We start from the raw sequence: 13,674 nt of genomic DNA, 5'->3' as shown, positions 1-13,674 counted from the left end.
CCAGATTTCTGCTTTTGAATTTGCTTTGACTTGGGTCAAGGGACTAACCTTTTTTTAGCCTTCATCTGTCTGTAAATGGAAGTAGTAGTCTAATCCATGTAAGTTCTTTTGTTTGGGTTATAAGAGATAAAGTTTATAAGCATTTAGCGAATACCTTGCTCAGTGTTTTGATGGTTGTTATTGTTCTTTGAGACTCACAAATCATTCAATTTTAGGCAATTGTCATGTATTGATCTTTAATGTGAATGAACACATTAAGAAAGGGTATCTAACTTCTGGGAGGGAAGAAGCCCCCTCCCCTAACCTTCATCTCCTTGAGCACCCATTTTCCATTGACCATACCAGGTTCTGGTCCCAGACAGTTTATTACAAAATAAGGAAAGGAGGTCTGAGGAAGATTCACTTGTCATAGAATTTCGGCAGCTCATTACCCAAAATTACTTGATGGTCCACACCAGCAGCTGTAATAGTGGCCAGGTAGATGACACCCCCACTAGAGCCATCCCGGTTCATGGCCAGAGTGATAGCTGCAGAGGGTTTCAGGTTGGAGAGAGGGAAAGAGAATGACTTAGCCTCAGAAATCTTTTCCTTCCCGTCCTGTCTATAAGCTTACTACCACTTTCAGACCTGAAAACCCATCTCCTAGGGACACATATCAAGTGGTGTGCTGGTAAACCAACTTAAAAAAATAAAGTCTTTATTGTAACATATCCTGGTGTTGGTGGTCTCAAAACTCTCACCACAATGGATTTCAAGTTATGAATAGCTAAATAAGCGGCTTATGAATCCTTGAATATTTAACAATTGACTCTCATGAGCTAGCCCAAGCCCACTCTAGCACACCAGTGATTCTTAGAGTAACTGTATATTTTAATATGGGGTACTCAAAAAAATAGTCAGATCTTTGCCTTTGTTCTGAGGTCCCATCTAGTGTAGCATTGTCCTGCATTCTTTCACTCTCAAAAGTGTTCCAGTTTGGACATTAAATGGTCACTCATGTATTCCTCATTGTGTTCCTTACTCTCAACTTCCTTCCTGTGTTTGGAAACCCTCCCCAGGCACCCTTCCACTTGGTTAATTACCTTTGGTGGTGAAACACCTGCACTCCTCAGGGGACATGCCTGGTTTATATGCCGCATCCACATAACCGTAGATATAGGTGCTGCCAGAGCCACCGATGGCAAAGGGCTGCCGAGTCAGCATTCCTCCCAGGGTTCCGTACACCTAGGGGAGGTGTCCTCAGGTCAGACTATGGAAGCATCAATCCTCTCCTTGCCACTGAGACAGTCAGGGTGTCTCTATTCTGCAACGAAGCCCCACTATCTCTTTTTCCCGTCCGTTGAGATTATACTATGCTTTTAAAGGCAGTGTCCTTGGAACTCATTGCTAGAATGACATATGACCTCTATCTCCCTCTCTAGGGTAGTGGGGAACACCAAGAGAGGGAGTACATTGGGAAAGACTCACCTGGCCCCCGTCACGTTGGTCCCAGCCAGCTACTATGAGATGTGCAGACAGGTCCTCCCGATATTTATAAGAGATATTCCTTACCACATTGGCAGCAGCTAGAACAAGCGGACATTCTTCCAGTTCCAACCTAAACGAAGTGTTAGTAATAGGGCTCAATATAATTTCCAGACGTTCCACCCTCCTGTGCTGTTACCATGATCCCTGCCAAGGGACACCTGAAATCTGAAACCCATACTTGTAATAGTTCAAACTCCAGCTTCTCTCCCACATGTACAGGGAGACCAATCTCACACCACCAACTGTTAAGAAGATTTCAATGTTCCCCTCCTTTACTCTTTGTCCTACCCACCCATCCCCCAATTGTATAACTCTTGGCTGAAACGGCCCTGCCTCTATGGATAAAAGCAGATAAGCTTTACTTCTGCACCAGTGATCTTGGCTGCTCACAGGGTAACTGCCTGATAGTATGGTAGGCCACATCATCATCTTCTTTCTCGTTATTTATATTAGGATAGTGATTTACAATTTTCAAGTCATTTTCGCATGGATCATTTGATTCTCAAAATAACCATTGGGTGAGATAGGGGAGGTATTGTTAATTATCTCCACTTTACAGATGCAGAAACCAGGTTTGGGATTCAAGTGCCATTTCAAAGATAATAAAAACAGGAGTCCAAACAAGAATTTTTCACTTTTCATTGCAGTGCTCCTGGAATAGGACACTATAGCGGTTTTCTGGTTGGGAGAACTCTAGTGATTGTGGACTGAGAACCCCAAAGCTTCATACCCATGGAGCTCCAGTTGGTAGGCGGCCATGTCAACCATGGCTTGGGCATCAGCAGCCGAACCAGAGAGAGCACAATAGATGTGTTGGTGTAGTGGAGACAGCTTGTTAAACACTCGGTTTACCACTGCCTTTCTGCTGGGAAGGAGTCAACAGTCATCAGCGTTAGTGTTGCCACAATTTTTGAGGTTAATCATCCAGTGTTTGTCAAATTTATTTGACAAGAGAACAGCCACCACAGAGTACATGAAATTTCATACTTGGATTGGAGCAGGAAAAAAAATCATCTCAAATTAAACAAAATATTGCAAGTAATGATCAAAATTAGACTTATTTTTCAGGCTTAGAGTTTATAATAAAACAAAAAATAGTACCTTAAGAATAATGTGCTTAAGCAATTTTTCTTTACTATACCCATCTAGAGGAAGTTGTGTGTTCTTTGGAACATAAAGTAAGCAATATTGACCTAATCCCATATACCCATTTCGCATATGAGGAAACTGGTCAGGATGGAGGAGACAAAATTAGTTCAACATGTACTGGATGAGAAGCTAGGATATCTGCTTGGCAGAACCATCTTTTCTTTCCTTTCTACTTTATTTTATTTTATTTTACTCTATTTTATTCATCTCATTTCATTTCATTTTAGAGAGAGAGCATGAGTGGGGGAGAGCACGAGTGGGAGAGAGAAACAGAGAGAGGGAGAGAAAGAATCTTAAGCAGGCTTCACACTCAGTGAGGACTTGGGGCTCGATCCCACGACCCTGGGATCATGACCTGAGCTGAAATCAAGTCAGATGCTCAGCTGACTGAATCACCCAGGTGCCCAGAACCATCTTTTCTATTTCTAAACATAGATGGAAGGAGGGACCCTGAAATCTTTGTATCCTACCTCCTTCTCATACCTTACTCTTATATACCCACTCCTGTAGGGACAGGCCACATAAGCATTCAGGCTCCTGATTCTCCTCCATGAATTCAGGGACCCATACACTTGCCATATATCTCATTATAGGGGCCTTTCTGAAAGGTTAACTCAATTTCTTCAAAGTTCTACTTTACCAGTCTCTTCATGAATGGGTAAGAAAAATCTGTTTTGGGAGCCATTGACATCCTTCCAGAAGCATTCACCTTGACGGGTACTTACCCTACAGACACCCGGGAGTCAGAACCCACCACAACACCTCCGTCGAACTCCACTGCCATGATAGTCGTCTGCGGAGATGTGGAGGATGGGATGTCAGAGCAGGAAGAGTCTTGATTCCCTCATGTTACAGATGAGGAAACATTCCCAGAGAGGGGAGGTGACCGGCTCAAGGTCATACAGTAATTTAGGCCAAGATGACTCCCAATACGGGATTTCCCTTCCATCTTCCCATTTTCTCTATCTCCTCTCCTAGCTGCAAGAGAAGGTCATAGCCTGGTCGAAAGAATCACATCCATAGGTCCCAACCTTCCTAAGTAGAATCCTTCCCAGCTATAAAGAAAGAGGTGGGATGAGGTTTTCAGAGGTAGACATTTGGCTCAGGGGGGCACTTTCAAGCACTGGCGCCCCAGTACTTGTGGTGCAAGGCAGCCCCACAGGTGAATTACTTCCACCACGTGTGCTTGGTGTGTGTGTGTGCAGATATGGTACGGACCCAACACAGAGCAAGTGACTGTGACCTTGGGAAACAGGGTCATGTCTTCTTTTGGCCCACAATTCTCTACCCCACATCCCCCTTAACTAGCTTATTAAACAGCAGAAAACATCAAGGGCCGCAGTGGTTAGCAGGGTCATGCATTAGTAAGGAGGGAAGCAGCCAGGAACATGAGATGATTTAACATGAAGCTTTCATTTCAGGATTTCTGATCAAGAGGTCAACAGTAGCTAGGGGAAGAGATCTGTACCGTTGAGGCGGCTTGTTGGGGGAGTTTTTCAGGTCAAGAAAAGCTGACTTTTTCAGGTCAAGAAAAGAAATTAAGGAAAAGAATTCAGGAAGGTGAAAGGAATAAAGCTATACGGTTTCTACTCCTGTTGAGTTGGAAAGAGCCTTAAAGATTCTTGGTTCGAATGAGGAGACTGAATCATAGAGGAGGCAACTGACTTATCAAGGTCACCCAGAGTTAATAGCAGACTGGGACTAAAACCCAGGTCTAACTCCCACCTCTTGTTTTGACTTTTGTTTCCTACTTCCCACTGCTCATCAGGCAGGGAGGGGAGATTTTCTACCTTATAAATGGTTTTAGTGCATTCTCATCACCCCATAAGTTACTCTGGACCCCAGGGCTATAGCCCTGAGTGTGCTTTCAGACATATTGACTTCCCATGAAGAGAAGGCCATTGAATAAGGGCAGCCCTATTCTAGAGGTTATTTCTCTAAGACAAAGCTGCCCTCAAGCCAAGGGTGGTGGCAGTAGTTTGGGAGCAGAAGCCAGCCAGCCTTGAGCCTGGGCGGGCGGATGGGAGTGGGCAGGGACGACCCAGGGAAGGGAGCACAGCAGCACCTGGGCCAAGCAGGAGCCTTCGTGGATCACGCTGGTGAAGGGCACCACCAGCTCACAAGGAACCCCCATTATCAGGGCTGGGGGTATGAGTTACGCAAGGGCCAGTTTATCAAAGATCTGTGTGATAGCTGTCCCTTCTCAATCAGTGCCCATATTCTCCTCTCCCAAGCGCGCTCCTACTTCACCCAGGGCACCATTTCTTCATCCATCTGCACCTTCTCCGACCCCTTTCCTTGATTTAACCAGCCCCTCTCTCTAGTCCAGAGTTGAAAGCGAAAGCGCTTCAGAGAAGCTTCCCCTCGACACTTCCAGCTAAGAGCCAAAACACCTCCTTCTCCACCAGCGTCGCGCGCCTAGTCCTTCGCGGACCCCTTCAAGACCCCCTTCAGAATAGACATGCCCTGTATTCATCGCAGGGCATCTCTACAGGCACTGACTGGCTGCCACAAACTACCTTCTCACTCTGTTAGTCACCATATTCACACCTCAGAGCTTTCGGGGTCCCCCTGTCTTGCCACCTTCTCCACCCCTCTGCTAAACCTCTAGCACAGACTACTTACCCCAGTGTGGACCTCGCCAGACCGCAGCATCTCCACGAGGCGCCGCGCTCCTTGCCGCCTGGGGCACTGGTTTTCTTCCTGGGACCGAGGGCAGCACTCAGCCTATATAGCCCCGCGCCCTCACCAAGACCGCTAGGGGGCGCCGGGGTCCTTTCGGTGCGGCTTCGCACCATGCGCTAACCTACTTAGGACAGAACTGCCCAGAGACAAGTGACGAAAAGGCCTGGGGTTAACAAAGTCCCAAGGCTGGGGTAAAGAAAGTCCCGACAAGTGGGATCCGCAAGAGGTAGCAATGAAAGGAAGGATGAGTGTGCTTGATGGAGAAGGCGGAGCCTCAAGACTTCTCTCTCCAGAACCTCAGATCGGATTCCCACGCCTTCTCCCAAAATAGTCTGGGCGGGCCACATTCTGAAGGGGGGCGGATCTACAGAGCGGCCTGCCGCTTTCGTTTTCCCTTTCCGCGAAACGGCTGGCTTCTAGCTAGCGCGGCCTGAACCTTGCGTTCCCGGGACTTTCCGAAAGCCCTGCCTCCGCCCGCCCTTCCCTCTTCTCCCGGCCGCCGGTCCCTGCGCCCTCACCGGCACAGACTCGATCGGCACCCAGAGCCTCCGGCACGGCGGGGACAGCGGAGAGTCCCAGGCGGGGGCGCGACCCCCGGCAGCGCTCGCGCGCCCATGGCCAGCTCTGGGCCCCCCAGGCCTTGCGGGTGCCTCTGCCCTTCCCGAACTTCCCTCGCGTGGCTGGGGATAGCGCTGCTGGTTCTCGTCGACTGGGTGCTGCTCCGGGGCGCGCTCCCCAGAATATGCTCCGTGCTGGTGCCCACCGCGCTGCCGCTGCTCCGGGTCTGGGTGGTGGGCCTGAGCCGCTGGGCTGTGCTGTGGCTGGGGGCCCGTGGGGTTCTCAGGGCAACGGTCGGCTCCGGGAGCGAAAGCGCAGGAGTCCGGGGCTGGCTGGCTGCTTTGCAGTCGTTGGCGGCGGCGCTGAGCTTGGCCCTGCCGGGACTTGCCTTGTTCCGAGAGCTGAGCTCATGGAGAGTTCCCAGGGATTCTCACAGCTCCAGGATCCTGCACTGGGGAAGTCGCCTGGATGCCTTCGCCCTCAGTTATGTAGCAGCATTGCCTGCCGCTGCCATTTGGCATAAGCTCAGGGAACTTTGTGTGCCGGAAAGTCACGGAGGTTCAGGAGGTGCGGTGCGCCGGCTTGTAGGCTGCCTGGGTTCCGAGAGACGACGCGTCCCGCTCCTGTTGGTCCTGTGTGTCCTCTCTTGTCTTGGTAAGAGGGATGCGGATAAGAGGGACGGACAGTAGGGGACTGGGCGGGCATCAAAAGTAATGGGCAGTGAGATCGGTTAATGTGGGTTCTGGGAAATGTGGATGGGGGAAGGCGACCCAGCTCTGGTCGTGAGAAGACCACCAGGAAAGGGCTCTGGACTGGGTCGGAGTCAGGAGTCGTGGACTCCAATGCTACCTCAGACGTTGCTTCACCAGCCACCTTGGGCCAGTCCTTTCTTCTGGTCAGCACACCCTATGACCTCTGGCCTTCCTAAGCAAACGCACAAAAGTCTGGTGGGGCTCAAGGTTGTGAGTTCCTAGGTGACCTGTTCAGGCGCAGGGTTGTGTTCTCAGTGTCCTCTTTCTGCTGGTGCCCTCAGGATACTGGTGACAGTGAAACAGTGGGATGGGCTGGAGGGGGGGCGGGCAGTCTGGTTGGAGCTTATCTGCTTGGCTGACCGGTCCCTTCTTTCTCTCTCCAGGGGAGATGGCCATGCCGTTCTTCACCGGCCGCCTCGTTGACTTCATTCTACAAGATGGGACAGCTTCTGGTTTCATGAGATACATAATGCTCATGTCCATTCTCACCACAGCCAGGTCTGGGGGCTGAATGAAGGCGGAAGGTTGAGAATGGGGGGCCCAGAAAAAGGGGGAGATAGAAGTTGGGGCAGCTGTCCCCAACTTCTTTGGTGCACTTCTTTGGGACCTTCTCTCTGTCCTCTGAACACACCCCGATCCTTTTTCTCTCCATCTCTCTCTAGCGCAGTGCTGGAGTTCGTGGGTGATGGGATCTATAACAGCACCATGGGTCGTGTGCACAGCCAGTTGCAGGGAGAAGTATTTCAGGCTGTTCTGCGCCAGGAAACAGAGTTTTTCCAAAAGAACCAAACAGGTGTGTCCTGAAACTCTTTCGTTCTATATCTACATTCTCCCTATATGCGCCATATGTCCTCTTTTACTTATAACTTTGGTCTCTCTCACACATAGACATTGTCATTTCTTATTCTCGATATACCTCAGGAGCAAAAATATTATGTTATGTTATAATATTCTGAATTTTTTCCATCTAAGATTTTTCCATGATTTATCCCTATGTGTCTATTTAGATAGAAGCTACAGAATTTCAAACCTGGAAATTTGGAGGTCAGAGTCCAGCTGCCTATTTTACAGAGAAAGAAACTGACACCTGGACCCTAAATGCTGAAACTGGCATCACCTATGGATAGAGAGGAGCTTGGGGATAGAGCCCGTCTCTTGATTCCCAGCCCAGTGCTCAGTATAGTTTTCTGGACTGCTTTCTAGCAGCACCCTCTGTTTTTCTCCAGCTCTGTTGTGTGACCAGCTTAAGCTCTTCTTGCCCTTGTATGCAGCATGGGGTATTCGTGTTCTTTAAGGAACAAAAATCTGTCAGAGAAATGGAAATTCACATGGGCAGCCTGCCTTCCTTCCTTCCTTCCTTCCTTCCTTCCTTCCTTCCTTCCTTCTGCCAGGCTTTCTCCTTTCTCTCCCTCCCTCCCTCCCTCCCTGCCTTCCTTCTTAAATGTTTATTTTTGAGATAGAGAGACAGAGCACCAGCAGGGGAGGGGCAGAGAGAGGGGGAGACACAGAATCCAAAGCAGGTGCCAGGCTCTGAGCTGTCAGCACAGAGCCCGACATGGGGGCTCGAACTCACAAACTGTGAGATCATGACCTGAGCTGAAGTCTGATGCTTAACCAACTGAGCCACCCAGGCGCCCCTAGGCTTTTTCTTTCTAATACTCATTCTCCCTACACTGAGATCCCTAAACTGCCCTCTCCCCCTTACCTTGTTTTCCTCAGCCTCCTCAGAACATCGTGTTGTCCCCCCTTCCCCTCCCCCTGGCTCATTGCTAGTCCCACCTACCAGAGCCTCTCATTCATCCACTGTCTTCTTCCCAATCCCTGGCAGGAGCCATCACTTCTCGGGTGACAGAGGACACATCTACCCTGAGTGAGTCTCTGAGTGAGGAGCTGAGCCTGGTTTTGTGGTACCTGGTGCGGGGGCTGTGTCTCTTGGGGCTCATGCTCTGGGGGTCACTGTCCCTCACCATGGTCACCCTGGTCGTCCTGCCTCTGCTTTTTCTTATGCCTAAGACGCTGGGGAAATGGTACCAGGTATGTCCAGGGAGATGCCTCACCCTACACAGACCTTCGTTTCCCAGACTAGGCAGAATTCATTCCTCTCAGGGTTCTTTCCTGGCTCCCTCACTTGATTCCCCATCTTCACGGGACTCCCTGGCCCTACAAGCCATGTTCCTGGATTGCTCAGTGTTGAGCTCCATGTTCTGTGTGTACTCTCTTCTAACTTCTGCCCACAATCTTCCTTTACAAACATGATCACTGGTCTCAAGATTATGATTCTCTACGACCCTTCTCAGTGATTTCCTCTCCTGTGTGCCTCTTTAGTATCCAGGGAGTATAACGGTGCCCCTTTCTCTTTTCTTCATTCAGCTGCCTCTTCTCACCTTTAATCTCCAACTAGGTAACTCAGGTATTAGTGTCCCTTACGGTCTGCCAACCCTGTGTGACATCTCTTGTCCATGTCTCCACAGGCACTGGCAGCACAGGTCCAGGAATCTCTGGCAGAATCCAGCCAGGTGGCCATTGAGGTTCTGTCAGCTATGCCCACAGTCCGGAGCTTTGCCAATGAGGAGGGTGAGGCCCAGAAGTTTAGGCAAAAGCTGCAGAATATGAAGACACTCCATCAGAAGGAGGCTCTGGCCTATGCAGTCGACCTCTGGACTATCAGTGTGAGCACCTGAAGATAAATGCCTGTTCCCTTGCCCCTGAGATGCCTTGACTATTCCCTTTTCCATGACTCTGTTCCACATTCCTCCTCCACTGGGCAATGGTTGGTTCGGTGTTATCATCCTACTCAGCGTTCCTAACTGCCTCCCTCTTTTTAGGCCCTCTGGATGGCTTCCTTTCACCAAGGTATGCAGAGTCCATCCAGCCCCCTTTTTAGGGAGAGGCCACGTTTTCCAGTCCCAGGGCCTTCCTTTGCATCTCAGGCAGCACTCAGGGAGCCATAAATTCCTGCACCTGGTCCTGCATCATGCTGGGACTCTGTGGCTGTGCTAGTGAGAGCCATTATATAATGGAAAGAGAACCAGAGCCATATTTGGGAATTCCTGGCTTGGTGGCTGCCATTTACTAGCTCTATGACCATGGGCTAGTAACTTATTTTCTCTTGAGACCGTTTCCTCATTTTAAAAAGTGGGATTGGTATGACCTTGTCTACAGCGTTGTTGATATGAATATTAGATGGCACTACATTCACGAAAGCCTTTTGTGAAGAGCAAAATGCTCAAAAGCGATAATGATGGTGATGGCTTCTGTGGTGTAACCGAGCAAGACCCCATGGAGCCCCCACGCGGCGTTCTTCCTTTCCCCCTGGGGAGCCTCCGGCTCATACCTGGGGGAAAGGGACTTTACATCTTCATAATGACTAATGAGTCTAGCTCTTTGCACCTCCCTCGAGATTTTTCAACCACAATCCCTTTTCTCTGTGGCTTTCCTACAGCTCTCAGAGATGCTGCTGAAGGTGGGAATCCTATACATCGGTGGGCGGCTGGTGACAAGTGGGGCTATAAGCAGTGGGGACCTTGTCACATTTATTCTCTACCAGATCCAGTTCACCACGGTAGTTCAGGTGAGACCCCTCCATTTTCATTCTCCCGTGCTTTTCTGTCCCACGTTCTGTCATCACCTGTGTCACCTTCCTTCTGTTCTTTACCCTTCTCGTATCACATAACCTTGGCAAGCAGATTCGTTCTCTCCCTTCTCAATACTCATAACTCGCCTCCAGGTACTGCTCTCCACCTACCCCAAGGTACAGAAGGCTGTGGGCTCTTCAGAGAAAATATTTGAATACCTGGACCGGATTCCTCGCTGTCCTGCCAGTGGTGTATTGACTTCTGTAAACCTGAAGGGCCTTGTCCAGTTTCAAGATGTCTCCTTTGCCTACCCAAACCGTCCAGATGTCCCAGTGCTGCAGGTACAACCTACCCATCCTTGGTGTTCACCGGCCGCACTCTCGACTCTACCATCCTAAACTTCCTTCCTGCCTTCAGCTTGCTTAACACAAGGTTCAGATAGATCCTTCCTAATCTTTCGAAGGCAAAGATGAGCACCTTCTACTCCGTACAACTGCCCCACACTCAAGAACGGGTTTGGATTTCTAAAGAGGATGGGAGAAGAGGCTCTCAGGGGGAAGGGTCTCACATCCTAAGGAATTGCTGAAGCAAAATCTGTCTCTAGTCTTCTGTCTTTTCTCTTTGTTTCCAGTTGTGATTTAGAATGTGATTTCTTTTTCTGCTTTCTCATGATATGTAATACCAAATGTGTGGCATAGCAGTCCTTGGTCTTTGCTCTGGTTTTTGCCTCACCTTCCATCTCTACTCCTTGGGGAGCTGTCATCCCTGAGGAACAGAGGTCTATGCCTATGGGAGGGTAGGAGTGGCTGTATTTCCCAATTTTTTCTCCCTTTCTTCTCTGGGGTAAGACATCATGCTATGTAACAAGACAATGACAGACTCAAGGCCTTAGTCTGCCTCTTTTCTTTTTTGATTCTCTGGCGTCCAGGGGCTGACATTCACCCTGCATCCTGGTCAGGTGATGGCTCTGGTGGGGCCCAATGGGTCTGGGAAGAGCACAGTGGCTGCCCTGCTCCAGAATCTCTACCAGCCCACAACGGGGCAGCTGCTGCTGGATGGGAAGCCCCTTCCCCAATATGAGCATCGCTACCTGCACACACGGGTGAGCAAGAAGATGGCATGGGGGAGGGCAGGGGGCATAGAGTAAGAAGAACTCTCAACGAACACTGTCACCAAGCACTCTGAAAGGAGGGCTAAGGAGTGATGGACCTTGAGTGGAGATGGCGTGTAGTCAGGAGAGAGGCTGTGGTGTGGAATTTTGTGATATGCTTTCAGTAAAGATTTTGAGTCATCAGTCTCTGGATAACCATACTCCTCTGTTCCTTGTTCTATGCCTCTTCATCATATTTTGTCCCAGGTGGCTGCAGTGGGACAAGAGCCACAGCTATTTGGAAGGAGTTTTCGAGAAAATATTGCCTATGGCCTGGTCCAGAAGCCAACTATGGCGGAAGTCATAGCTGCTGCAATGGAGTCTGGAGCCCATAGCTTCATCTCTGAACTCCCTCAGGGCTATAACACAGGTGCTCTCTTAGCTCGTGTCATTACCCAGACATCTTTACTGAAACCTTTATTCAGCATTCTTCCCAACCCACTGAGATCAGTTTGAAGTTGTAGGATCTTGTTCCTATGGCTTCTTCATCCTCACATCTTCCGAACTTCTTCACCTTCCCAGAAGGAAAGTGAATGCATCCAGTCCTTGGGGTGTGTGTGTGTGTGTGTGTGTGTGCATGCGTGTGTGCACCCGCAGGCAAGCACGTGGACGCACATGTGGTTGTCCAGGCCTCACCTGGGCTCTTATCTCTGCAGAGGTAGGCGAGGCTGGGAGCCAGCTATCAGGGGGTCAGCGACAGGCAGTGGCCTTGGCTCGAGCACTGATCCGGAAACCACGTGTACTCATCTTGGATGATGCTACCAGTGCCCTTGATGCAAATAGCCAGTTACGGGTGAGAGAGACATTTTGTTAGTGACTATATCCCACCCAGTCTTCCCTCCTTCATTCATCCTGTGTGAGGTGTACTAACATAATTATCCAAACCAATCCTTGGAATTCTCAGTTCCCAACAGCTGCTCCCCAAGATGCTTAGAACCAATTCAAAGAGACTGTCTACAGACTCTGAATCTCTGAAGCCAAACATAAGAAGACCATCCTAACAATATTAATATCAATTGAGCTTTTACTCTTTTACTATGTGCCAGACATGCTACTAGGCTCTCTCCATGTACTGTCTCACTCATTTACTAATCATAAATGCCTGTGAGCTGGGTGTTGTTATCCTCGTTCTACAGACGATAAAATGGAGGCTAAGAGAGGTTGAGTAGCCTGCTCACTGTCTTAGAGCTGTTGAATAGCGGAGCGTAGACCCAAAGGCAAGCCTGCCTGATCTGAATGCTCATGCTCTTTACCACTAAGTTATATTTCTTTAAAATAGAATAGAAAATCCTCAGTTTATAGGTAGAGAGGAGAGACTATTTGATACCCTTTACTCTTCCCTTATGGGTTTCACCACAGGACTCTGACTTTTATTCTGCTGTCGCCACCTCATGTAAACAGTCCTTAACAAATCAAAGGCTGGACAGAGGAGCACTCAGAACAAGAATCTTCAGCTCCTTGGGGTTGTTGGCAGAGGTGGCAGTGATCCTGGTGAGATCTGCCCCTGCTCTGGAAACACAGGTGTCTCCCTGGGTTCTTGACAGAGTCTGTGTCTTTTCTCAGGTGGAGCAGCTCCTGTACAAAAGCCCTGAGCGGGGCTCTAGGTCTGTGCTTCTCATCACCCAGTGTCTCAGCTTGGTGGAGCAGGCTGACCAAATCCTTTTTCTGGAAGGAGGCACCATCTGTGAAGCAGGAACCCACCAGCAGCTCATGGAGAGGAACGGACGCTACTGGGACATGATGCAGGCTGCTGACGGGTCAGGTGCTCCAGAATGAAAGCCTTCTCAGACCTGCACATGCCACCTCCCTCCCTTGTTTTTCTGCCCTCTGTAGTGGAGAATTTGGGAACAAAGGTGTTACCAGAGCTGCACAATAGACAGCTGCTTCTAGGAGGAGTGACATCCTAGAAGGATGCCTGAAATTCTGCCACGAGTGTTACCCCGTCTCCAAGCTCCTCTTGATAATGCAGATTTCTTGGAAGAAAACAGAGTTCATAACCCCTTAGTGTAACTGGGTTTAGAGCCAGGTTTGTTGTGGATAGAACCCTGAAAATGAGAAGAACTTTAGAACATACAGAAAGAATACTTTCCAATAGGACTAAAGGCATATGCTGGCCCATAAACACACTCTGGATTCTTGGTATTTATAATAAAGGTGGTGTTTTATAACTGTGGTCTCTCCTGTTTTCAGTGCACCAAATGGCTCACCAGCATTTGCACACTTTACAGTCCTAAATATGCCATATCCTCCCTTAAGTTTTCTGTTTCCTATGGTTGCC

General features: G+C 49.2%; 2 protein-coding genes across 5 annotated transcripts; one reads left to right on the top strand and one right to left on the bottom strand.

Moving 5' to 3' along the window:
* Positions 1–209: 209 nt before the first annotated feature.
* Positions 210–5,662, bottom strand: PSMB9 (proteasome 20S subunit beta 9). 4 transcript variants are annotated; one of them, XM_030315203.1, is made up of 7 exons: positions 5,658–5,662; positions 5,302–5,359; positions 3,402–3,469; positions 2,258–2,392; positions 1,468–1,597; positions 1,083–1,224; positions 210–527 (listed from the first exon to the last, which is right to left on the bottom strand). In XM_030315203.1, the coding sequence occupies exons 2-7, from the start codon at positions 5,329–5,331 to the stop codon at positions 400–402; spliced, it is 633 nt and encodes a 210-aa protein (XP_030171063.1). In that variant the 5' UTR covers positions 5,332–5,359; positions 5,658–5,662; the 3' UTR covers positions 210–399. The 4 variants fall into 4 exon arrangements, with proteins under 4 accessions (XP_030171063.1, XP_030171065.1, XP_030171067.1 ...); XM_030315205.1 differs by lacking the exon at positions 5,658–5,662 and having other exon boundaries at positions 3,402–3,654; positions 5,302–5,633; XM_030315207.1 differs by lacking the exon at positions 5,658–5,662 and having other exon boundaries at positions 2,258–2,389; positions 3,402–3,654; positions 5,302–5,632.
* Positions 5,663–5,687: 25 nt separating this feature from the next.
* On the top strand, positions 5,688–13,564 carry TAP1 (transporter 1, ATP binding cassette subfamily B member). Its single transcript, XM_030315192.1, has 11 exons — positions 5,688–6,573; positions 7,055–7,169; positions 7,334–7,464; positions 8,500–8,705; positions 9,143–9,340; positions 10,114–10,242; positions 10,399–10,587; positions 11,175–11,348; positions 11,604–11,766; positions 12,053–12,189; positions 12,960–13,564. The coding sequence occupies exons 1-11, from the start codon at positions 5,976–5,978 to the stop codon at positions 13,170–13,172; spliced, it is 2,253 nt and encodes a 750-aa protein (XP_030171052.1). The 5' UTR covers positions 5,688–5,975; the 3' UTR covers positions 13,173–13,564.
* The last annotated feature ends 110 nt before the right edge of the window (positions 13,565–13,674 follow it).

The sequence above is a fragment of the Lynx canadensis genome, chromosome B2 (assembly GCF_007474595.2).
Source record: "Lynx canadensis isolate LIC74 chromosome B2, mLynCan4.pri.v2, whole genome shotgun sequence".
NCBI lineage: Eukaryota > Metazoa > Chordata > Mammalia > Carnivora > Felidae > Lynx > Lynx canadensis.
The sequence above is the reverse complement of the archived record's forward strand: the minus strand, read 5'-3'. Positions and strand labels throughout refer to the sequence as shown.

Coding starts and splice junctions, on each gene's coding strand:
- TAP1 (XM_030315192.1), top strand. CDS start 5,976: ATGGCCAGCTCTGGGCCCCCCAGGCCTTGCGGGTGCCTCTGCCCTTCC. Junction 7,170..7,333: donor TCCATTCTCACCACAGCCAG/GTCTGGGGGCTG, acceptor ATCTCTCTCTAG/CGCAGTGCTGGAGTTCGTGG. Junction 11,349..11,603: donor ATCGCTACCTGCACACACGG/GTGAGCAAGAAG, acceptor ATTTTGTCCCAG/GTGGCTGCAGTGGGACAAGA.
- PSMB9 (XM_030315203.1), bottom strand. CDS start 5,331: ATGCTGCGGTCTGGCGAGGTCCACACTGGG. Junction 3,470..5,301: donor CTGGCGAGGTCCACACTGGG/GTAAGTAGTCTG, acceptor ACATCTCCGCAG/ACGACTATCATGGCAGTGGA. Junction 2,393..3,401: donor GACTCCCGGGTGTCTGTAGG/GTAAGTACCCGT, acceptor ACTCCTTCCCAG/CAGAAAGGCAGTGGTAAACC.